Below are 26,866 nucleotides of genomic sequence, written 5' to 3'. Positions count from 1 at the left end.
ATGACTATACTTGTATGGAGTAGTACTGTTGCTGAGTTTTTGCAGAAGTCAAAAAAGAGGATTTCAAAACTGCAAACAAAATATCTAGTTGATTATATATAATTAGAAGAAGTGACAGGGAAAAAAAGAAAATCATCAGTGAGACTCTTTGGATCCTTATAAGTTCATGGAAAATGGAGGATAATTTAGGATATGACACACAGAGAGTTAAGGCTAAGTGAAGAGAATATGAAGAAAAAACAATCCCCACAGTTTTATGGGGAAACTAATATAATCCATACTAAATCAGTTATTTTTTAGAGACACATAGAAAATTAGATGCTGAAACAAATGAATGCAGTTATAACCAGATTACTTTTCTATGAGAACTATCTCGAAAACTAACATTACTCATATAAATAAATACAGCACCAAGAACATTAGTGATGGATGTCTCTTTTAGAGGATACAAGGACCAAATCTAAGAGATTTTCATGATCTCTTTCTCCAACTATTACTGTCCATCCTTCTTGCTATAATGGTATGAAGGGAATGTGGTTAGTTTAAGTGTTATGGCTTTTCATGCCCATGCTTTTAATTTTTTTTTTTACTTCCGGTACCCACCTTAGAATCTACTAATCACGCAAGTGTTAACAAACATTCACATTGGTGATGTTTGTTACTGATGTATGGGTTATTCATTTGATGATTCAAAAATCTAAGAATTGGTGGTATATACTAAGAATTGAAATCATGCTATAGGCCAATTTGTGGGTTCAGAGTCTTGGCATTCATGACCTTTTGTGACAGATATTTCATTGCCATAGGGCTTTACTGTGTGTATGGTTACTAGTATCTCTGGCCTCTACCCACTGTGGACTGCAGTAGCATCTATATTCTAGCTGTAACAACAAGTATGCCTCTAAGCATTGTCCAGTGGTTCCTGAGGGCAGCCTTAAGACCAGCTGCAAATCACTGATGCACAAAAATAAAAGACAAAGGAACTTCCTTTATGCTAAAGTTCTAGATTTCCTCAGAACCCTGCACTATGTAATGCTAAAGCTATGTGTTAATCACATCAGGCAGGGAAGACTCTATCCTTACTTTTTCAACCATCTCTGGCAAGTCATTCCAAACTTCAATTTTCTACAGAGACCCATTCCAAAGCTTCATCAGGGTGGTTCTGTATATGTATCTGCAACAGGCAGTGTTGAGCTAGGGGATTCAGTTATAAAAGTCGAAACTGTAAAGGGGAATTAAAGACTTAAAATGGGCAACTCAACAGTTGCAGGTGAAATGCGTGGAACTGAAACTTCCTAATTACACCGTCTATTATGACATGGCTAATGATGTTTCCAAAATGTTTTACCTTTAGAGGTAATATGGTAGTGGTCAAATTATACCCTAAATAATCCAGGGAAATCTCTCTTCCTCATAAGCTAGCCCCTGTCAGCAAGGGTAGCCAAAGGCTATAGAATGGAGCTGTAGGGAACCATCACTATTTTCAAGATAAAAGATGCAGGCTGCTGTTGTATATTCAAATTATTCCCAATCAGTGTCAGAGTCTTCAAAGTCACTTCAGAGAGAGACTGTCATATGGCTAAATACTGAAATTACAATGATAACTAGACGTAATAATTCAATAGTTTCATTCTCAGTGGGAAAACTCATTAGGATACATTACCAGAGACCTTATTCATTTACCCTTTAAACAAAAATCTTGCTCTCTGAGATCTGTTAACTGATCACATTAAGAATGGGAACCTGAGTTCTGTGACGGACACATGGCTTTACCAAGGCAGTTTCTCATGGGACCCACTGAGACACTACTTTAAAATGATCTTTGTCTCTGGACGATGATACTGTTTTGATTCATTAAAACTTTTTCTAACATGTACTTGGTTTCAGATTTGAAATTATACCTTTTGTGCATATGAGCATAAATTAAGGGCTCCCTCACCATGCAGTGAACTTTAGTGGGATAAAAATCATATCATAATATAAAATTATAAAATATGATAAGAAAAGAAATAACTGTAGGGGAAAGGAAAATAACATGTGGACAAATCTTCAAAGGATTGAAATTCTAACATTTAATACAGTACACCAAACAGTAATTTGCCATCATAACTTCCCTAGTTTTGATTATGAATCCTAGGGAAAGCAGGAAATGGTAGTGGATAAGTAAAAAACTTACCAAAGATATTCTATTATAATTACAGTTTATATTTCTCTAAGCTGTCACTCAAATGTCTCCAAGTAGAGGGTGGGAGAAGAGGAAATCTGAAACTCAATGATTTGCTATTTACTGAAATGTGCTAAAATTGGAGTGATAACAAACAGGCCACTCCCATCACTACCACCTGCTTCTCAGGAAAGTAAAGGAAGGCTAAGTGACCACGTGGTATCCAGAGTTCTAGGACCAACTAAAAGTGGATTTACAAGGATATCGGAACTTTTATATCTGGAATCTTTCGGACATCTGAGAAGGCTATAAATCTTTCTATTCCCTTCTACATAAACAGAGGTTGAACAAAGGAGAGGAGGAACCACAGGAATCCAGAAAGAATGTCCCTGATCAGGACAGAGAAAAAGTAATAAATATGGAATGAGGAAAGGAGAGGAAGAAGAGATGTGCTTAAGTCATAACCAAAGACTTTCCTTCACATCGGTGGGGTTTGAAGTTGTGTGTGCCTGTGTGTGTGTGTGTGTGTGTGTGTGTGTGTGTGTGTGTGTGTGTGTGTGTGACGCATGTGGGGATGCAGGTACATGCAACCGTGTGTGCACAGGAGGAGACTAGATTTTGGATGTCCTTCTCTATCACTCTTTGCCTCATTGCGTTGAGACAGGTTTTCTCACTGAGCCCAAGGCTCTCCTTTTTAACTAGATTGGCTGGCCAGCAAGCAGTTGGGATCAGCCTGTTTTCCTATCTCCATCCCCAGTGCTGGGGTTACAGGCCCACACCGGTATACCCAGCTTTTCACACGAGTGTTGGGATTTCTCACGCTTACAAGTACTCTTGCCTACTAAGCCGTCTTCCCAGCCTATGGAATTTTAGTTTTTATTTGTACGTTAATGGACAATGAATTCGAATCTCATGTGACCTGCATCCCATACCCAACTCATGATCTAGACATTTTTCTTCTACTTAATGATAGATTTAATACAGAAGTAGATTCTTGGCTGTGGTAGTTTTTAAGCCTCGAGAGGGTCAGATGGCTGATTTTTCCAGGACAAGGAAATATCTACACAAAGGTGTGTAAGCAGAAGACATGGGCAGAGTAGAAAAACCTTCCTAAGGAAAGACTTAATACTGTACAAGCCAGTGGCTTTCATTGGGCTGTTTAGCAAAACAGAACGTAAGTGGCACTTGTGTGGAATTAAAATTTAAAACTCAATGTATGTGGAAATTCCACAGTTTCCTATTCCCAACAAGACTACATAGAAAACATAAACCATTTCCTTATAGTAGGTCACAAAAGGTCAAAGGTGACATGGAAATCCCTGTGATCTCAAATCTTTCTCACTCCGCCCTTAGCAGAGCATTCTCCAGAATTTCAGACAGTAAAAAACGCAAGGCACCGCCACTGCTGGAGACCGGAACTCAAAAACACTGTTGTTTATGAACCACGGGAAGCTGACCTCGCCGTAAAGAAAACAGAACGAAATATGATAAACGAACAACGACAAAGACGCTCTACAAGGTTTACCGAGGTGATCCGCTTCTGTTGAGCCTTTGATCACAGAAACAATAAAACTCGTAGAATAATAGGCACGAGCTACTTTTTGCCTCTTTGCAGAGTCCTTGCGTACACACACAGAGATGAAACTCATAAACTGGCGGGTGCTCACTCACCCCATCCCCGTGAGCCGTCCTTACCAAACGTTCATGTGGATGCAGGCTACAGTAGCTGCTAGACTGCGGAATGTGAGAGGAATTGCCCAACATTCCTCCATAGCCAGGCTGGTTCATTCCACTGGAGGAGCTCCAAGGGTCACTGCTGTGATGGCCGTCTGTAAAGGACAAAGAAAACCGTGACTTTTCTGAGGCATTCAGCCTTGCCTTTTCGAATAGGGTTTCTTCGTATACTTGAAAATAATCTCTGGTTGTGCATTCATCTTTGTGTGGCTTCGCTGATTACCTCACACGAGAGTCATCACTATTTTTTTTTTTTTCTCCTGAGTGGCTTTTTACATTGTCAAACAAACAGAAACATTCAAGCGTTCTTGGTAAAACTTCAACTGGAAAAGAACAGAACGTGTTTCTGTGCGGAATTATATCAAGTCAGCAAGGTAACTCATGCTGAAAGAAACCGTTCTTAGGAACCCCTGACCCCCACTTTTATGAAAGTCATCTAAAAAGTTAAATCATTCTCAAACTTGGAGGTGAAAATGAAATAGTTGAGACACTACCGAGGTGGCAGGGCTGCAGGTTTTAAGAGACCACACTGAAATGACTGTTGCAGAAGAGCCACCCAGATTTGGAGGGTTGGATTTCATCTCTGTGCCGTGCGCAACACAGAGAATTAACGTTGGGGTTATCTTACAGTAAGTGGGGGAGATATTTCCGTCCTAGGTCATTCGGGAATTTGATATACATGTACATAGCTCTCTGAAATCTTCAGGAGCAATGTGAGGAGTACATGCATGTCTTAAGATAGATATTATAATACATAGAAAAAATGGACAGACTTTGGATTTCATAAATATACGAGGTAAAGGAATTTGAAAATCATACAGAGATATCATTTTATTGTCTCTTTTAGTGTGCAGGTAGTCTTTCATATTAACAGCAGACTAGAAGCACTCTTAAAGATTCCTTTCACTCCCTGGCCCTGCAGTTATATAGACTGCAATTGTTTCATTTTGATTTCTCAAACAAACCTAAGGGCAAGAACCAGCCTGAACCACTGCTAACTCAGCCGCCTCCCCCTTCTCTCAGTAGCCGAACAGAAATGATTAAGTATTGGACTATACCAGGTCACCAGCTTAATGCTGAATGCATGCAGCTATGCCATGTTGAAAACAAGCTTATTTACACAGTAACATGTACGTAACTATAGCCCTTTAAACCAGGCAAATTTTATCTGATATTTTATTTCATGAAGCTATGGGTTGTTTTTTTTTTTTTTTTTTCCACTTAACTTTTAAATTCTGAAGTTAGAATTTCAGAACCAGTCTGGTTGCAGAACCCAAAGGGAGAGATGGTAGATTTCTACCTTTAAGAACCATATAAGCAAACTCATGTTTGTAATTTTGACGAATGTAGACTTGTAACCAAAAGATAAAAAGTAAAGGTCAAAGTAAGAGATCATAACAATAAGTTTAAAATAAGCCCATGCCAATCTCGCCATTACCCTTCTGCACACCCACATATTCATTCAAGCCCTGATCATATCATTTTGCACTTACTTCCCAGAAAGAACTGATGTGTGTGAGACAGAATCATCAAGTCATTGTTTCTGTGATCACCACATGGGAACTCAGTGTCTTCAAAAAGTGAACTGTTTTTGGAGGGTATGTGTGCATGTGTGTGTGTCCATATGCATGCAGATATATGCAGGTGCAAAAATACAGGTGGGCTCATGCATGTGGAGGCCAGAAGTCATTATTTTGAAACAAAGTCTCCTGTTGAACATGGAACTTTCTGGTTTGGCTAGCTGGATGGCCAGCAAGCTGCAGGGATACATCTATCTCTGCCTCCCTAGGGCTGAGTGAGCATAGAAGCATCTGGAATCTATATGGGTGTTAAGGATCCAAACTCAGGTCCCCGTCTCATACAGCCATCTCTCCCAACCCAAAGTTAATATTTCACATGCTTTAGATTTCGAGTGGAATACAGAAGTGTAAACGTCACCTTAAACTTAAATATGAAGTTCAAGACCACTAACACTTTAAATGGAGTGCGCATTCGACAAATAAATTAGGAATATGTATCACTGAATAAGCGTTTTCTTGAAATATTCTGACAACTCGATGCATGGTGTGGCAATACACTTAGGATTGTTAACACAGCGTACTCTACTCCACGCAGACTTATAAAAATATGTATTTTACATAAATTATGCTTTTCAGAGTAAATTAATATTTATCACATCCCATATCTTGGCATAATGTTGTTTTGAAAGAATAGAATTAGATGTGTGCAAATTAATTGTGCTCATCATAAATGTCAACTGAAGATTTTTTTTTGAGTATTCATATGCAGAAAAACAAATCTGTTCCCCATAGTTTACGGGGTGTGCTATGGAAAGGTACTTACTGCTTTAATCTACCTGGCCTCTTTGCTATGTGTGCAGTTCAAGACAACCAGTTTCTCAGACACATAGAGGGGCTTTATTCTTCTGTCCATTTTCTTAATGAAGACCTGATTTTTGACATAAAGAGCCCTTGAGCCCGCAGCACCTGTAGGCAGTTTCTCCCACTGTTCATAGCCGAAGGCAATTAGAACCACGGCACAGAATGTACCAAAGTATTAGCCACTGTCCCTTTGAGAGTTACACCTAGGTCGGGTCACAAAGATACAGGAGACCATGAGCTCACTAATGTGTGGAACAAATTCTCCCTGATCCCACAGGACCCACTGCCTTCTACTTTATAGACTTTCTATAGAACTTCACATGTAAACCAGCATTTCATATGAGCTGACATGGAAGGGAAAGATGAGTCTCTCCTCATCGTAGTAGTTTTGACTATGCCCTTTGCAATTTCAGTGAGACCCCAGACCGCTCTCTTCAAGTGGTATTACTGCCCCAAGTGTGTGCTTGTTCTCATGCGTCACTATCCATAGAGTAGTATTCCTCTGCACTGGGCCAAGGTATACTCAAGTAAGATATATACATCCAGACAGAAGGAGTTAGAGTGGTGTATTTGCAAGAATTCTTAGTAAATCTCACCTGTAACCGCAGGGAATCTTGGGACTAAGACTATCTTAGTTTTAAGTATCCTAGATATGGCAAGGATGGAACCCATAGCTCCTTCCTCTGAATAGACCATTTGTGAAATAGCTGGTACCATTTTGATGATCCCGGTCTTTTCCAATTAGCAGGGAGGAGCTAAGTGACCAGTGGTAATGTATAGGCTCCATGGATATATAACCATTTGTCTTTTAAGCACATACAGTGAGTAATTAAAAGAATCCATAGTCATCCTCCACCATGAAGCTGAAATGTCCCTGTCATGTACTCTTCGTACCCCCTTCAACATTTTCTTTTACCTTAAATCAATCAGTACGTCTCAATGTATAACATTCCACGTTTCAATGGGTCACTTATTCTTAAATGGAACCCTTGTTCTCACTTATACATTAATAAGTTGTTGAAAACTTTATAGATGGCTGGACCCAAGGGGACTCTCTTCCCTCTTGGCTAAATACAAGATCTCCAAAACACAGACTGAGCTGGTTGATATACATCTAAACATGTGCATGATTGGGAGATGGCAGTGATACTGAAGACCAACAATTCTGGAAGACCAACAAGGCATTTGTTTACGTGAGGCAGAACAATTTAATTTGAACCCATTACAGGTCAAAGGGCTTTAATGCAAAAGAAAAACTGTTTTAGGTAACTTTTACTTAATTAGGTAAGGAACTCAATTCCTAAGAGGGGAAACACCTCTAGCCCCCTCCACTCTGGTCTATCATTCCATTTTGTTTGCCCTGTATGTACCACTAAACGGCTCGTGGACTTCCTGGCAGGCCAAGAGGCAACTTACCTTGCATGAAGAAGGAGCTAGGGAAAGTGCTCGCCGCTGGTTTGGAGGAAGGATAGCCTGGTGAGTCCCTATTGTAGTCGGCAGTGCTTGCTGAAGGAGCGTAGACCTGGGGAGGGAGAACCACATGAGCTTTGCTTTCTACATCGATCAGAGCATCTCTACATCCATGATTTGGTGAGAGGCTGGCACAAAACATAAAATTTGGACGCTGTTAGAGCCTAAACCTCATCCAACCCTAGAAACACTGCCTCCTTTGAATACAGCATAAAAAAAAAAGTTCTGTATATTTGTGTTAACATAAAATAATCAGGTATGAGATTTTCCAGTCCAGGCGAGAACACTGCAAACCATGTCTAGGGGTAAATACACTCTGCAGGCCGGAGTAGCCCCGGTCTACAAATTCCTTTCGTTTTTAAACACAGATGGCCCATGAGCATGTTAAGGGTAACACAGAAAGTCCTGCACACAGTCTCTCCCAAAGGACAGACCAAACCTCCACTTTTCAATTAAATATTTCACTTGCAATGCAGGAGGGAGGGAGGGAGGTGGCAGGGAGGGGAGGAAAGGAGGAAGAAGGGGGAGGGAGGGAGGGAGGGAGGGAAGGAGGGAGAACGAACAGGAACCAGGAATGAGTGATAAGTATATATATGGATATATATATCTTGGACTATTACATCCACACAGTGTCTGCAGAGATGCATGAAAAAGGCCATTAAGAGCCTGGATCAACATAAGGACCACCAACAATCAGTGTGCACACAGGAAGAGGGGCTGTCTTTTTTTTTTTAAGCACTTATTATATTTGTGTGTACAATAAACTTTAAAAGTGTGCCAAAAACGTAATTTACTTAACATTCGTTTACTAATCCTCATGAGACTTGGGGAATCAGTTCCTCATAAAAATAGCCCTCGTGTTTTCTTGTTTATGTTGCCTTGAAGCAGGACAGCATCACAGCAAAGCATAAATTCATAAGGTATAGTTTAACTTTAATTGGTTCTCTCCCTTGCCTTTTCTGCTAAATATAATCTTTTTTTTTTCTTTTTTAATTCCCATTTTCTTTTGCTCTAAAAGTTCCTCTCCAGATGGTTGGAAAGACCGAACGGCTCATCCTCTTGGTGAAAATGGATACCTTCCTGCCTCCATTTTGAAGCAGGCAGCGGCTCACAAACTTGGCAGTGAGCCTACACTGATATTCACAGGTCACAGTGAGAGAAGAAATTCACCAACAAAAAGGCTGCGGCAGCGGGATTACAAAAAAAAAAAAAAAAAAAAAAAAGCTCCATTTTTGCCACGCATATCAAACAAACACCCTAAAAATTATATAATTCTCTCAGAACATCCATGACTCATAAAGTCTAAGGATTAATACCAGGTTTAGGATTTCACAAAGAGTAGGTCCACAGAGACAGATGTGGGAAATGTGTATCCGCATCCATACATCAAATAAATGCTCCACACGCCCTTGAAAATCTGGAGGTCCTGGATGTTAAACCAAACAAACCACACCAGAAAGAGCCACTCAAGCTGTGGACAGCAAGTGTGTTCTCCCCCTAAGTCCCAGAGAGATTTAAGTACCATTTTTCATAGTTTTTCATTTTGTAATTTTCTCTACTTCTGAAATGTATGGATAGTAATTGATTTCTATTTCTACAGGGTTCATAATAAGGGGCGCCTGGAAGCCCCACAACATTCCTGAAGTGTCTTTAAGAAACAAAGAGTGAACTGTAGGGCAGGGGTCCAGCCTGAGTCCTTTCTGGGAACTATAGAGCCAACAAACAGGTGGGGTGCTACTGTGTGATTCAGCAAGTGGACAAGAGGAGGCTAAAAGTGAAAGAGAGATTCCTTCCAGGAAAAGGCCAAAGTGATCTTTAAGTAACCTCGTTCAAATGACAGACTGGACACACCATGACTGTGGTATGTTCACATGCCTAAGCCTGATATGCTGCTGGCCCATGAGTCTCAATGTAAGCTGACTGTATTCAGTATTATCTTCCATATTCCAGAAATCAATACACGTTTACTGAAAAAAATGGTATTTTCATACTATTCTACAACCTGTGTTAAAAACAACAGGAATCAACTCTTTGAAGATAACTTATATCTGAATTTTAGTAACTACTCTACCACTATTATGCTTAAACATGAACAGTAGAATGTCAATACTATTTGATCATATTAACGTGGTTTGTTTCTCTCTCTCTCTCTCTCTCTCTCTCTCTCTCTCTCTCTCTCTCTCTCCCTCCCTCCCTCCCTCCCTCTCTTTCAATTTTGGTGAAATTATTTCAGACCTTTGAGAAAGGTAAGAAATTTTTTCATTCATTATAGTTATATATAAGAAAGCTGCTTTGACTCTGAATTATGAATAAATTAAAATACCTAAGGGTAAGATTGTTTAGGCAAATTCATGAATACTACCTGCTTGTGAAAGAACAGTTACAAGATGAAAAGATTGTAGCATACACTATAATAAGTAATTTCTGATTTCCTGGTGCTGTAGCCAATTGGAGATTTTGTTGGTTTGTTTGTTTTCGATTTTTGAGACAGTGTTTCTCTAGTATGTAGCCCTGGCTGTACTGGGATTCAGTATGTAAACCAGGCTAGCCTTGAACACACAGATATCTGCATGCCTCTGCCTCCTAAGTGCTGAGATTCAAGGCGTTCGCCACCACATCAAGTGGAGATTCTTAATACAAGAAGAAAATTTCTGTTAACCAGAAACAGAGCACATTTTAATGTTTTTTTAAAAAGGTAAATTCTGTGTATCTTCTAAAACATGAAGTTGTTTATATAGCAACTTAGACGCCATTCATTTTCCCTTTAGATACTGCATTTTTCTCACCTCAAATGTCACTTGAAGGCAGACAGTCTTTATTTTTGTGTGTGTGTTGTGAATACTGCATAGATATGTTTTTGAAAAGCTGAAGAGACCAATAAATTTATTGGTTTCAACTTCCCACATTTTATTGATTTACTTACAGCTGACGCACAGTGGTGCTGGAGATGAAACCTCAGGCCTGGGACATCCCAGGGAAACATCTACAGCTCAACCACATGCTGAAATGTGAGTTTCAACCTCCAGGAAATTCAAAGTGGAAGTTCAAGGAACTATCTCAATATGTGGAACTTGTTAGAGCTACACCGTTGGTTACTTCTCTTTATTTTACATCATTTGATAGACACTGTCATTTACAATGGTAGTGACCGTGTGAGAGGACATTTACAGAATAGCAATAGCAATGTCCACGCTACCTCTAATGTTTCAGATTTTAATGACGATGACAGCCAGTGGGCTGCTGTACTCTTTCTACTTCACCTGATTATTGTGTCAGCTGCTCAGTTCTAAGCAGCCTATGTGGCATTTTCCACAAGTTGTTTTATAATGACATTAATTCCAATAAGGTCTCATATATTTGCCTTCTTATTATTTTTTTTCTAGGTCTATAGAAAGATTACTTACCTAACTGGAACTTTTTTAAACAAGAAATACCAGAAATTCAGTCTAAAAAAAAATCAGCCCAATTTGAAAGGAAAACTCCAAAATTACTGCAATGTATTTAAGTGACCCCCCCCCCCCATAAGAAGCAAAGGAAAACATCGTGAAAACCAAAGCTCATACTCCCCCAGAAAGATAACTTAGATCAAGATGGATACTGGACTCTGACCATCCCCACAAGAGTATGGAAGGAAGTGTAAAATATTGCCAAGGTGGAATTGGGGAATGTTGGCTGGAGGTGACAGGCCATCACCCTTTTACTCAAATCATTTGTTGAGCAGAAGCCTCATAGAAAATTAATAGTATAATATAGTTCGCATCAAAGGTTGGCACCACCATCTTCTCTCTCATAATCCTGAAGTTAAAGTAAAATCATAGAGCCCGGAAGCTTAACAAAGATGTCTAGATAACACTAAACCACAGATTGATGGAAGTATAAAAATGGTTTCATTTTACTGATAGAATTTCTATTGTAGCCAGGTGGTGGGGGCACATGCCTTTAATCCCAGCACTTGAGAGGCAGAGGCAGTTGGATCTCTGAGTTCAAGGCCAGCCTGGTCTACAGAGTGAGTTCCAGGACAGTCAGGGCTACACAGAGAAACCCTGTCTCAAAAACCCAAAAAGGAACTTCTTTTGTAATTGGAGAATTCCAGTAGGCCCCTTAGCTGCGCCCAGGGATCTTTTCTCGCCACCAAGAAAATGATGTAAGTTCTTCTGCCCATTATAAAAAAGGATCAAAAAGGAATACCTACCCACAAACCAAGTGGAGGGAGTGTGTTCCCTACCCTTCCCTCTCTTGGCCTACGGATGCCATTTAGGGAAGATTTAAACGTAACGAAGGTTATATTGTTCAGGACCTCTGTGGAACAGTTTTTGTGGTAGAAGTTCACAATGTAATTCTTCTAACCCTTGCATAATGATGAGATAAGATGGTCCTATCAACAACACCCTTCAATTCTAAAGCTGGAGAAGGGTAGAGAGGTGAAATGTACTGGTCCAGATGAGCCTGAGTCTGACCGTGGGTTCCATTATTCCACTTTCAACCTCTCTGGCCTCCAGATTCCTCTCTGTAGAATGGGAGCAAGAAGACCTACTATGCTGACTTGTGAGAAGTAAATGGTACTTTGTGTGTAAAGTAACTAGAATGGATCCTGACACACAGTGTACATGCAAAAAAAAAAAAAATCGAGCACTTGCGTTCAGCTTTTGTTGTCGCTATTTTTATTAAGCATACAAATGTAATTTAGAAGTTTGCCTTTCCCCATTCAAAATCTAAGCAACAATAAGGCAAAGAGAGTGGAACTGCTCATCAAAGTCTATATTATATTAAAAATGCTTCTTCCTTCCCTTTAAAAAAAAACTTTTAATGATTTATTTTTATTATCTGTGCCTTCGTATTTGGCCTGCATGTATGTGTATCTGTGTGAGAGTATTAGATCTCCTGGAACTAGAGCTACAGACAGTTGTGAGCTGCCATGTGGGTGCTGGGAATTGAACCTGGGTCTTCTGAAAGAGCAGCCAGTCCTCTTAACTGCTGAGCCATCTCTCCGGCCCCCAATTCTTCCTTCTTAAAGATGAGACAGTCTTTATTTTTTACATCTCATTGATTTTTATATTTTAAATAATAATAGAATGACATCATTTTCCTCTTTCCCTTGCTTCCCTCTAGTCCCTCCCACGCCCCATCCTCAAACTGATAGACTTTCTTCATTATTGCCACATACATATACATGTACATGTACACATGAATATGTAAACACAACCCAATGAGTCCATTTTTGTTGTCTCTGTATAGGACAAGACATTCATCCCTCCCCCACCCCCCTTGAGACAAGGTTTCTTTGTGTAGTTTTGGTGCCTGTTCTGGATCTCGCTCTGTAGACCAGGCTGGCCTCGAACTCACAGAGATCCATCCGCCTGCCTCTGCCTCCCGGTGCTGGGATTAAAGGTGTGTGCCACCACCACCTGGCCAACAAGACATTCTTAACTATCGACACGAGCTTTACTTTTGTGATAGTTTACAGAGAGTCTGGTGGGAATCTTTTTTTCCTCTATATCAGTTTGCTTTGCATATTGTAAGGCATCCTTATAGTGAAACCATGCACATGACAAGTAATGTGCTCCCTACCAAGGAAACTATAGCTCAGAAGACCAGCGAGAAACAGCTTCAGACCATGTACAATAATAGTCGGCGTTCACTATATTGTACAGAAGGTCTTCACTGTCCCTTAATCTTACCACTCTTTGGTGATTCTGCAAGTACAATGTGAATATGAATTTCCAAAGAGAATTGTAAAAGCTGAAACTGCATGAGGCAGTAATGGAAACAGCATGATGATTTCAGATCCTTACAGAGAACGACTATACAATCCATAATGAACAGAAAAATACCATATTAAAATAGTGCCACAGATGCCAGAGTGCTGCCTATACTCGCTTAGACAAGGCTCAGACCTTGAAAGATTTTCCACACGTTCTCAACTGTGACAGTCAAACACTTACAAGAGTTTAGCATGTGCTCTGGGGTCTGTTGGCCTCCACATGGCCTTTGAAGCCTCCTAGCTGACCAACTCATCACTCAGCAACAAGGTAGACTCTCATTTCCTACACTCTTTCTTTCAAGGACCTGGGTCTCAGCTAGAAGAAAGAACAGCGCACAGGCAGGACTGTGCGTACATTCACGAGAATGAGACATGCTATGTTAGGTTCTATGTGACTGAGTTAAAGTGAAATTGTCAGCTGACCCATACTTAAGGAAGAGGAAGATGTCCTTGAAGAAGCAGCCTCCAGACTAGATATGCATAGGCTTGGCAGGTTCTGGAATTACTCAGCTCTGAACTGGACTCAGAGGGTCCAAATTTCCACTCTTACAATTCATTGTGAAGATATGACAAAGCAATCTATCTCTTGGGGCCCTGGTTTCCTTGTTTGTCAAACGGGGCGATTCTTACCATGATGATGAGTGATATCTCGCCAATCATAATCCTAATCCCTAATCAATCACAGGCACGTCATAAATGGACAAAATTTACACTCTGTCAGAAGCTTACTCATTGCCTTCCAACAATGTATCTCGAAAAGTGCTGCCTAATTTGGTTGTCACTAGTAACCTAAGGTTATTTCAACTGAACTTAATGAAAATGAAACACTTTTCAGTTGTCAGTCATGCTGGCCATGTTTCAGATGCTCAACAGCCACAGGCAGCCATTGGTTACCATACTGGCCAGAATCAGCACAGAATTGTCTATACCTAAAACATCCTGTCAGACAGTGCGAGGATAGAGAGAGGCAAGACCGTCTGTCAGGAGCGGCTGGGTATGTTGCCATCCACTGCAAGGAGATTTACCTCAGCAACAGCAGCTTAGTTGTGACTCATTTTTCCCCAGAAAGCAGGGTTTGTTTTCCTGAGATGGTGGGAGAGGCGAACTCTAGGTATTCCCAGTACAGCACATACAACTGATATACAACCAATCCATCTGAAGGGACAGCAAGGCACTGCATCTACTGTCTTTTTATTTTTAAAGTTCTATGTACCATTACATACCCGAGACTTTTTTTGTCTTTACTAGCCATCTGCTAAATTGACTGCAAATTGTGCCAGGTAATATACATCATGGAAGAGCAGCTTCGAGGCCCGATCTCTGTCTGTGCTGGAAATGAAGCTCATGAGCCGCAAGCTCACTTTTGGTCACTACTGGTTCTAACAAAGGAATTGGAGTTAGACATGGTACTGTCCCCTTATTTTTGTTTTTTAACAGTAAAAGACTCCTTCATTTTTCTGGTTGGTTTTCATGCTATCAATGACTAGATCCCCTTATCCAATATTCTCTGCTTTTATCATCTTGACTTTCTTAAGATTATCTTTTTAGATGAGTTCTTTAGAGGCTCCCCTTTTCTTGTCACGTGACCTCTACACCTGCCATCATCTGCTGCGCTTCCTGGCTTCATGCTTTCAAAGCTCAAATGAATTCAACCTCATTTTGCAAAATGAGCAGAAGTTAGAGGATTTGCCCAGGTGTGTACACAGTGAGCCAACTCTTCAGTCCTCAGCATCCTCTTCCAAAGTCTATTCTAACTTACAGATTTAAAGACTTGAAATGGCCAGCAAAATGGTAAGGAAAGTTAGAGGTTCAAATAACAGTCCAGCCACATACCCTAAAATGGAAAGGCAGTTAATCACGCTCAGAGACACGCAAGAGCTCAAAACTCAAGACAAGAGCAAGCTCCAGGAATTACGCCTCTCCAACTGATACAATCTCAATCTATACTGCAAAGTCAAAGAATACTGAATTATGAAGATAGGAGGCCTCTTCCTTCACATCCAAGTGACGGTTAAGGACCATACTACACAATGTTTGCAGAAGTAGTTGTATGTTTGGAGGTGCAAACAATGATGTCTACAAGTCTCTACTGACACACAGAGATGTACTTCTTATAAATGGAAAAGCAGGCTGGAGAGATGGCTCAGCCGTTAAAGGCTAGGTTCACAACCAAAAATAAATGGAAAAGCATCCACAGGTACTAGATGATGAATTTGTGAAGATTTTATTTCTAACTAAAGCCCTTGAAATTTTCAAAGGAATTAATCAAGTAGTTGTAAGTGTTCTATACCAATTCACAATGAAGATTTTATTTCTCAAACAATATTTTATTGCCATTTTGGGGCTCAGGTGGGGGGTGGGTAGGTCACAGGAGAATATTTTAAGACTTCCCAAACATATGTAAAATTCACCAATTATATGTGAGACATCTATATTTTATTGCTACTAACAGAACGATATTCTCTTTCCATTCTACCAAGTTACATCACAAAAAAATATGAGAAAGACAATCTATATATATTTTCCCAAGGAAATTCTATGAACTTGTAATATATTTAGAATAAATTCCCACAAACACAATCCACACACCCTGCCATAAACACCACATATCAATTTCCCCTTCCGAAGAGGAGTAGACTCTTGATTATCCATTCATGAGTAATGAAACCTGAAGCTAAATCCTTTAAGTTCATTTTAACCAGCAGATTTTTTTTTCCTCACCAAGCAAATTTCCATTTTTCTGTTAAGAAGCAGGAGAACTGTAAGCAGTTCCATCCCCTCCTTGCTTGTGTCTTTATTAATCAAATGACAAGTCGAAAATATCAAGAGGATGCAGAAAGCAGGAGGAGAGAGAGGGGGAACCTAAGCAAGGCTCAGATTGCAGGTGGGCAGCTGGCCACCAGCGTCCTCCTTTCCTAGCTACCTAACCTAGCCTGCTAGGATCTCTGTGACCACACAGGTGACAGTCACATCGATGCTAACGTACATGCCTTCCACTCCCAATGCCCACCAAGAGCTGCAGAGAACCTGGTATATGTTATGGCCCCGCATCTCTGTCTTGTCATTTTGTCTCTCCAAAGATTAAGGCAAGGCTATTGCTTCCATTTTCTCTCCCATGGATAACTGCTGAATCTTGCCCAAAGTCTGTGAATCACTTTCCAAACTCTAATGTAGAATGAGTTGGGTATAGCCTTTGTAGAGATTTATGTGAGAAAGGGAACATAGACACTAATAAAACTCCTGCTTTCCTCAATAAAGCAGCACACTGAAGACAGAGTGCTAACAGCACAGCCACATTGCACCTTAGATGTTTACAATGGCCAGTGCTTTCAGGAGGCATTTTCTAAGTGGTGTTGCTGAAACTCTGAGGCAGTAAAATGGCCAGCAGAGACTAAATCGATTCCCTCTGTTATGATGTCACATACACATTTGAGATTCTGGGCTCTTTACATATACTGTACTATTGAAATCTCACATCGACCCCACCGTAAGACAGGCACAGGGTTATCAAAGAGAAATAAAGGAAAGCAATTAATAACGGTGTCCCAACTTGACACAACTTTCCATAACTGCAAAGAGACCCATTTCCAAGGCCTATGAGGATGCAAGTTTGCCATGACTGCCAAGGCCATGATGCTAATAGACACTGCTATTATGTTACTCTGGATAGCCCAGGCATGACTCCAGTCCAATTATGCATATATATTTTTTTCCTTTCCCTTAGTCCATTGCTTTATTCCCATCCCAGTTCACAGATAAAGACCCTGAGGCACAGAGAGTTTACGTAACTAAAGAGTTCAACTTCATACAGCTAATTAAGTGGCAAATTTGAAATTCAGAACCGTGTAGTCCCATTTCAGACTTGACCTTTTAACTACTGTAATGGTAAGTCTGGATGGTTATGCATAGTCCAAGGTGACTGTGATGGGCTCATACCAAAAGCTTTGCAGAAATCTGGCTTGATCATTTAGTAACCATGACTCCAGCAGTAAGACAGCCATTTTGCCCAAAGAGGACACAGGAGGCTTTTATGCTGTGGAGCTCATGGGCTGCCACAAGAAACATGATTTTCAGAGTGAGTTTGCACAAAGGAACAGCAGGTGTACATACAGAGTTGTTTGATGGTTCTGGAGACACAGAGATACAAACTCATCTGCTAAGAGTTCCATGGGATTCACTGATGAAAATAACCCAGGACTAAATACAAGGACAATAAGATAAAACCTTATCACCTCTGTACTGAAATACAGTATGGATACAGCCTTGTCTGTGTGCACTAGCCTCTAGCTCCAATACTTCATTTTCTTTTCACAACTGCAGTTCTCTTGCATTTGGCACTAACTGAGCAGACTGTGTGTTTGCCATTGCATCCAACTTGGTACATCACAAAAATGTCCGCTGCCAACATCCTCAGCACCTTGGCCTGAACTTCAAGCATCTTAGACTAATCAAGTTATGCCTTGCTAAAGGTCTCTTGAAACACTGACTTGCCCCAAACCAAGACCAGTTGAAATCTGACTTCTTCCTGGTTCTGTTCCTTATGTCACTCCTTCCTACAGGAGTTGGCTTCATCACAGGCTCAGGATTGGCACAGAGAAAACAGTGTGGATGCTACGTACATCACAACTCTTTAATATGTTCTCAACATCTAACTAAGTCATTACCCAACTTTTTATTATTGAACATTCATCAGAAAAGTAGAGATAATGTTAAGAAGAACCTTTTGTATGATCATAACTACTTTCCATCACTCTGTTTATTTTAAATCTTCAATAGCTATAAATTCTACTATAGGTTATATCTTTATTTACACTAATCACAACAAATTCCTGATCTTCAGGTATGTATGACAGATCATCTCCTATCTCAATGCTTTCTTCACCTGCAGCAGCCAAATGCTATTTTTATGATGACAAGAACTGTTCAATTAGCAGGTGTTGAAACATCAAAATAGTGGGTGTTGTATCTGCCAATAAATAGCTCTATGACCTCTAGAGATACTGTTTTCTCAGTTAAATAAGGGATGCAAATCTTCAGGAAAGCAATTTCTATGACTCTACAATAATAATAGAAATGAACTCTAACTCCAGTGTTGATTATTACTGTTTATCCTACACTGTAGTGGCCGGCAAGAAGTCCTTCTAAGGCTATCGGTCTACCTGGTCACAGAAATAACAGGGTTAAGAGCAGTATTATTTTTAAAAAGGTAGATATGTTTGGGCACATGTGTGAGTATATACTGTCTACCACAGAGGTTCAAATCTCACTAAATGCACTGAAGGAAGCATCAATAAAATGTTACATATAAGATACATATCAGGGTGAGAATATTATAACAACATAGGGAAAGATAGGCATTCCTTGGTTCCACCAGAATAGATCTTAATGATTCCACTTCCCATTTTATTTATTGTTGGGCTTTCTTTAGAAAGTGGAGGAATCACCATAATAGTCTACACATCATGATTCTGAAAGCACCCTTCTCTACTTCTTCCTTTTGAACCTGAGTACCTAGGCTCCTACCAGAAGCATGGACATTCACTGTTGTGGTATAACTTTTAAAAGCGAACAGCTCACGTGTAGGCATCGTTAGGTAAATAAATCCATTCCACTGCTGAAGACCTAGGTCAAGGCATATGACTATGAAGAATAAAAGTCTGAAGCCCTGGAAATAGTTCCTGGCCACAAGTCTATTGTTCAGTACATCTTCCATCATATCCCATCTTTGGAGTAATGCAATGGTTCCTTAGAAAGGACTAGAGGAAAGTGCTGAAGGGAAGATGCACCCACAGGGTAGCCAGGGGAGGAGGTAGAAAAGAAAATGCTAATGATTTTATAATTTGACCTTGTGAAACCCTAAAGGAGTTGTTTCTACCTCTCTAAACCCAAATGTCTTCAGCTGTTGTACCTGCATGTTGTAAATACAAATAGCCACCATTTCCAGATAGCCAATTCTTGTCAGGAAGTGAGAGGAGGCATTAAGAAAGTTGTTTTAAACACAAACAGAGGATCACAATTTCAGAAGTAGTGACCCATGAAATAAAGATGTCAGTTAGACTTGGGCTCCAAGGGAAATTGAGAAGATAAGACCATGCAGAGGCACCGTGACCACAGGCTGTGGAGTTGTACAGACACATGATTTGACATTTAACCTAATTGCATAAAAGGAAATTTGGTAAAATTCTATGACTGATCCATCGTTCAAGGTTTAAACTATAAAGAGTTACCATTTTTCACAATCATTCTGAGACCAATTGTCTAAGTGGTCGACTATCCTATTCATATTGTATCATTGGAAAATACCAGACAAGAGAAAGGTTAAACATCTAAACGTCTCTGTTGTCATACAACTGAATGAGGCTAGGAATCGGGCTATATCCTATGTCTTTTCAGTCCAAACTCCAGGTCAGAAGTGACAGCCCTTAATTCTGACAGCCTTACAAATTACCAATAGTCTAAGCTGCCTGAAGGTCAACTTTCATATTAGTAAATGATGTTTACTAACGGCAAGTGGAATTACCAACAAACTCAATGCTGTGCTTTGAAACACCAAATTTAGCACTGGTGCTTCAAACAGATGCTTTTCTCTCCTGTGTACCAAGAGAGTTGTCATGAACACCGAGTCTCCAATCTGCTGGAGTTCTGAACAGCCATGGTACACTGCAAAATTATTACCCCATCTCCCCTTTCACTGAGCTGAAAAAAAAATGTAGGAATTATCTCTTTTCTGTTAAAACATATGGCCTTAACTACTTTCAATGGAAAACAAAGGCATGAAATAATTACCAAATGCAGGACTCTGTGGGCACAGATTGAAATGAAAAAAAGAAATGGTATGCAAATTGTCAACATGTCCAATCAGCTTCCTCTCTGTTACCTATTTCAGTGCCCACCTCTCCCCCATGTTCAGGAAAAACTTTAGGTAAAATCAACCAGCCAGAGTTCCCCAACTTAACTCAGAGCAGAGCCTCTAGCCAGCACAAGGCTAGAAGTTTCTGTGTGTACAAAAGAAATATGGGGAAACGATTTAATAATGACAAAGTTATTTTAAAACTTCTTAAAGGAACTGAGGGATTAAGAAGAGCCTAGTATTTCTGACAAGAGACCATGCAATAGAAAAATAAGTAGTCAACAATAATTAGTTTGTGTCTTCAGGCATATTCAAAACATAATTAAGTTGGCTTTCTTTAGTAGTGAAATTCCAGGCATTTTTTCATATGATAAAATTTTTCTTAATTTTGGAGATAAATAGTTCAAAGGTTTACTACCAGCTATTTTAATAATATTCTGGAATAAGATCAGTGTAAATAAATGTAAACAATAATAATTTCTTTAACAATACAATTATAGTAAATATGCTCCTTTGATGTCTAAGAAATGTAACTTTTAATAGGCATCTTATTTTGTTTAATAATCTTGGATTTTCAAAATAGTAATGTCAAATCCAGATGATTTCTTAATATGGATAAAAGGGGAACAGTTTAAAAAGTCTAATCTTTGTTCACATAATTAGCAAAGATTAGGTCTTCTGTCTGGAACTTCCTAATCAATAGACAGACAGATAAATAAAAAGAAATTGATGTGCATATATTGTATATACGATATGTATGCGTGTCTGTGTATAAGATAACATTAAAGTCAAAAGCATATAAAATATGGGCAGATGGATAGAAAATAGCTATAGAGTGGGTGGGATGTTCCTTTGGGATCATGAAAGTGTTTGGAAACTTGTCAGGTGCCACGATAGTTCAGCATCCTGAATATCCTAAAGAGGCCGGAATTGTTCACTTCATACCAGCTAATTTTATCTAACTAAAAATCAATCAACAAAACTAATCTAAACTAAAATAACGCATACCAGGTCTTAATTCACTTGCTGTCTCTAAGAAAAGAAATTACTTCAGACTCATGTGTAGAGAAGACTCGGGTGTAGGAAGACAGATTGTGGACCATAGTTCTAAAGTGCTCAGCTTTGCTGTCATTTTTCTAGACAGACAATTAGGTAACTAATGTAGCTAGCACTAGGAACAAGAGGCTCCCTTTCCAATGAAATGCAAACTGCCCTCCTGCCCAAAGCACTCACAGTCTTTGTCAGCAGGATGAATACTCTCCCCTTCTACAGAAATGCGCATGTAGTTGTCTCAACTACAGGTCTTAAGTCAGTCCATTAGCTATGAGGATTGGTCACTGTAAGCAGGAGACCACCTTTCCAAGTTTGGCTCCATCACTAATGAATTGACCACAGGCAGGTCATCTACTCTGTCTGTCACATGACATTCACTGGAAAATGGGACTATACTATGACAAGGTCAGATCTCAGGTATCTTGTTTGCAGAGCTTGCCCAGAGGCTGAGGCCACTGAAAATAATTTTGACAGTTTTCTTAAATAGAAAACTTACTGATATGTAGGCAACTTACTCATCTCTTTTCTCTGACAAGTCCAAGGAGTAATGGATATTTATGTATGATGTCAGGAATGATATGGACCAAGCAACCTTCTGACAAAGTCCATTTCAATAATGTTAATGGAAGATTTCAGCTTCCAAGATTTGCTAGCTCTTTACTGTTAGAAATGTTTATCTTTTGTGAATTTTGCACGTCTTATCTCCCATAGAATACAATGGCCCTTTAGGGTCCTTTCAGAGGCTGCATTTCAAAGTATGATCAGAGCAAAGTTTTTCCTAGAGTAGAGAGCCAATACAATGTATCAAATAAATGAAGAAAAAAAGCAAAGGAAGAGAAAGTAAGCAAGCCTTCTCCCCTGGCAAGGTTTATCCCTCCGATTATCAACTTTGAAGGGCCTTCCCAGAATCTTTCATGTCTCACTCAGAAAAAAAAAAAAACCTGTCTTCAGATTCATGAATGGGATTTTTAGGGGATCATAGGTCAGAACATCTGTCCTTCCACAAGGGAGAAGATATCAGACAGAGGTAACACAGCTGGAAAAGAAATTAGGTTGCCATTGCACAGTTGCCCCAAACTGATGTGGAAAGTCTCTCCAGGCTTTCACCAGTGTAGGGTCTATGACTCTGACTTGCTGTATTTGTGGTATGTGGAACGCAGGTTCATAGCCCACATTCTCAAAATAAGATTGCACGAAGCTAGACAAATCACAAGTTGATCGATCACTTTAATCCACCTGTTCCACTCCAATCTGAAACTAAACCAGAGCCATAAGCTAGGGAAGCGATCCATCCCTTTGAGGGTGTCTGCCACATGATAAGAACTCAAGAGTCAGGATTCACTGATAAGAAGACAGCAAAGAACAGAACGCTTAGTCACATGCACCCCCTAATATAGCTTTCCCTTTCCCCTTCAATGCTTTCAGAGATCCCTCACCCCCATCTGGTTGGTCTGGACCAACATGTTGGACTTTGCTGGGGGTCCCTGTTGTACCCCAATATATTTCATGCCACGGGTCATATCATTCTTCTTCCATCACTCCGTTTTGCTTCCTAGTAAACACAATGCCGGGTGGTTATCTTCCAGTTCGTGTTCCTGCATTTTGCCGCCTTGATTCCCACTTGATTTCCATTCCAACAAATGTGGGAAAGGTGCCTGCATATATCTATTGTCCTCCTGAAGCCTGAGTTTCCTGATCAGCATTATCAGAGCACACTAAAGATGTCTACTGACTTTCTTCTGTCCCGCTCGTTCAGTTAAATCTAACACTTGTTCATACTTGACACGAAATGAATATCTGTGGGACTGCTTAGCTGTCCTGCAGAGCTTCTAGACACCCCCAGAATACAGAACTTAGGAAAGATACGTTAAAGTGTTTTTTAAAGCAACCAAAATAAGTTGTCCCTAAATAGGAAAGAAGAAATCTACTGCCTCCTTCTAACTCCAAACTGATAATCTCAAGTGAGAAAGCTAGTCCAGAGAGCAGACACAGGATTTCAGCCAAGTGCATGTCAGAGACTTACAGTTGGTGGAAGAAGCCTGAAGCTCTGGCTATTTTTGTTCCCTAAATTCCCTGTGTTCCGCTCCTGTACTTAAAGCCAGATGCTGAAGAACACAATATCAAGGAGAGAGGATCCAAAGGCTCTGAAGATCCTGCAATTGTCCCAGGATTTAGAATCCCTAATGTTAGGTCTGCTGAGTGCAGTGTGAGAGAACAAAAGCTTCCACTTCTCATATCTCTTCGGAGCTCAGGAGTAAAAGAGAGCAAGCAGAGACTTCTAGGATCTGAGATTGGTAATACACCATCCACCTTCTAGGATGGTACAGTTGAACCACAATACGGTTCATGCTCATCCATTTTGACTGCCACTGGGTTTGGCTTCTGTTTAACCAGCAGACTGACTGGTTTCCTAACAATGATGCTTTTCTTCTGTTATGTATCAGTTCCATCAGAGAGGACCATCTCAACATGACTATTCTTAAGGTGAAAGGATCTCTGGTGTTTTCTAAAATAGTCTGATGTAAACCAACGTGGTGAGAAAATGCTAAGATTTTCAATTCCTTGAAATGTGATGCCATTTTTGAGCTCCTAATTGGAAAAAAAAAATTTAAACTGCAAGCAATTAAGTGTGGAGGAGTGTACCAAAGGTGGCTTATATTTGGGCATATGGTAAATTGATTTGCCATTGAACCAGGAGGCTAATATTAGGAATGGGTGAGCCAAGCCATGTTTTGTGTTTGTTCAATGTCTCATACGATTTTTTCAAATGTCATGGGCTCAGCAAAACCCAAAACACATTTTCTCAGCACTTCTCCCTTTTTCAACCCATGTGTATTTTGAGAGAAGTTTATTCATATGTTTCCGATTTATTTACATGCAAGTCATCAGAATGTTGTTTTGTCCTAGCTATTTGATGTTCAGGAAGCCTGTTGAGCCTTTCCTTTGAGGTTTGTCTCTCCCCACCCCAGGATCAGGAAGCAATGACTTGCAAATAGTGAAAAAGCTGAAAAAAAGATGCTCATCAGTATCTCCAACATTCCTCCTCAAAGGTTCAAATTTTGTTCAAAACTCAGATAGTATTAAGTCCTGGGTATAATTCTAAGTTGCCAAGCTATATTTTGGTGTTCCTAATTGCCTCTTGAATCCTTGAAGTCACTGATCTCTTCCTTGTGGCTGTGAAAGTGCATACTTGCTGTAGATGAATCCCACAAACCGACCCTAAGGAGATCAAGCTCTTCAGGATGAAGTGAAACAGTGTGTAGCCCAGTATCAGTATCAGTGGACAAGGCCTCAGTCTGCAGAAAGAGACCCAGAAGCCAGGTTTCTCTGCTATGAAAGCAAGCACAGGGTTTCCCGTGTATAAACTGTACCTTCATTCTCTGCTCCTTATAAAAACAATTGGCTCAAGTACGGACTGGTGGTTGATTGCGTACATTCAAAACCATTCATACCTTTATACACATTTCTCCATTTGCTAATTTAGAATCTAATCAATCCGTCAGTCGATCAATAAAAGCACCCAACCAAATAATCTTCTTTTTAGAGTTTTCAAGGATAGACAGAATTTGAAGGTCTCTATGTAGCCTTCTACAAGGCAGCTTTCTTCTTCTTTAATAAGGATGAAGACACTGTGTACTGGAAACACATGAGGAGATTTTTGATCTAACATCATTCATGTTACCATAAAATTGATTATTTCAACAGATACTCTGAGGTAAGATTTCGTAAGTCCAAATCAGATTTTAAGAGCTGTTGATAGTTATTTTTGTTGCTCATTTTTAAAAGAATTATATATAAAACCAGATTGTCTCCTTGGTAAGTTTTACTAAATTTCAAACTGAACACTGACTGAATTAGTATTTCCAAGAAGCAGAGAGGCAGTCTCAAAAGGCACCTTCTGCCTCTGTAGTGTTTTTAAACACACAGGGCCACATTTCCCATCAGACTCTGTCTTCTGTGTGGGGAGGCAGATTAGCAACTCGGGTAATCTGAGGAGGCCTTGGGAGATTTTTACACATGCCCCCTCTTCAAGAGGGATATCTGGAGACATCTCTCTTCCAGAAAGCTCTTTTTCATTTTCCATTTCAAAACCAGAACAGTGTTAGGACTGAAAAGATTCAAAATGTCTTCTCAAATCAAATCTCTCTCCAGCACAGCTGCTGTTAAGTGACCTAGCATGCTCCAAGTCAAGCCAGCAACCCATGCACAGATCTGTTTGTAGCAATGAACCGGTGGTGCTTTCACGAAAGCAGTGTGTGTGTGTGCCTGTGTGTCTGTGTGTGTGTATATATGTGTATGTATATGTGTATGAATTCACACACACACACACACACACACACACACACACACACACACACACACACACACATGTTGTTATTGTTATGTTTCCACATTAGACTTCTCAATGTAACTCTCCCAAAGAAGCTAATGGAGGCACAAACAAGAGGTAGAAATGCTTAATCTTTATATATGTGTACATTAAACTAGTCACATATCCAAACAGCAGCTTTTAAAGAATGTGGTTGTGAATACAGTTATTCAACTAATTCCTAGTTGCATTGAATGCAAGCATTTCCTAGCATTTATCCACATGTAAGATGACAAGATGTCAAAATCAGGACCATTATCAAAGTCCTTAAAACTCAGCCATTTAACAAAGCAAGGAGAAGATATCTCCAAACAGCAAAGAAGTCGGCCTAGGCAAATACCTGGAAACACAATAACCACTGGAACAATATGCTTGCTTTGCTCTACAGAACCTAATATATAGACATCTCCATCCCAGTCAGGTTTATGACCATTTAATAGATGTAGCTAAGCTTTGTCATGCAAAGCTGGTCTGGAGAACAAACAATTCGGCACCTCACTTTTTCCTTCCTTCCTTCCTTCCTTCCTTCCTTCCTTCCTTCCTTCCTTCTTGAAATAGGGTCTCACCATGTAGCCCTGGGACTCAATATGTACACCAGATTTGGCCTGGAACTCAAAGAGCTCTGCCTGCTTCTGCTTCCCACAGGTTAGGGTTAACCTGAGTCACCACAGTTAGCCAACCTCACATTTTAAAAAAACGTTATTAGGGGAAACGTAATCAATTACAAAAACTTTATTAAGGGCTTTTGTAATTCAAGGTATTCTGATTCCTAGGTTGGTTTTCAACTGAATGAAGTTATTAACAGAAACACACACACAAGATACCTAACATTGCCTTTCAAACTATGTAAAGTACAAATTGTATGTATTATTTTCAAATGTAATAGTTAGAATAAAAAGGAAATTTCTACTCGATGGGCCACCAGTCTTTGGCACTTTTACATGTGAACCCGAAGGAATCACAGAAAATGTTCCTGGGCAACATGAAACATGTCTGCAGTGTTCTCTTTACCCCAGTTCCCCGCTAGAGTTTCCCTTTACCTATCAGAGATGTAGTCCCTGTTGAGCATCATTACTGAGCAGCC

The 26,866-nt window shown here is 39.9% G+C and overlaps 1 protein-coding gene across 23 annotated transcripts in view; it reads right to left on the bottom strand.

Annotated features, from left to right (window-relative positions):
• Tcf4 (transcription factor 4) overlaps positions 1-26,866 on the bottom strand; it is a 347,519-nt gene that overhangs the window by 47,612 nt on the left and 273,041 nt on the right. For 14 of the 23 annotated variants that reach the window (XM_052742440.1, XM_052742441.1, XM_052742439.1 and 11 more), the window contains 2 exons: positions 7,696-7,801; positions 3,836-3,993 (listed from right to left, as the gene is read on the bottom strand). In XM_052742440.1, coding sequence (XP_052598400.1) covers positions 3,836-3,993; positions 7,696-7,801 — 264 coding nt within the window. The remainder of the gene's footprint in view (positions 1-3,835; positions 3,994-7,695; positions 7,802-26,866) is intronic. The other 9 variants (XM_052742432.1, XM_052742436.1, XM_052742433.1 and 6 more) reach the window with 1 other exon arrangement.

Source organism: Peromyscus californicus, unplaced genomic scaffold (assembly GCF_007827085.1).
Source record: "Peromyscus californicus insignis strain IS unplaced genomic scaffold, ASM782708v3 Scaffold_17__1_contigs__length_78620276, whole genome shotgun sequence".
In the NCBI taxonomy this organism is placed as follows: domain Eukaryota; kingdom Metazoa; phylum Chordata; class Mammalia; order Rodentia; family Cricetidae; genus Peromyscus; species Peromyscus californicus.
The sequence above is the reverse complement of the archived record's forward strand: the minus strand, read 5'-3'. Positions and strand labels throughout refer to the sequence as shown.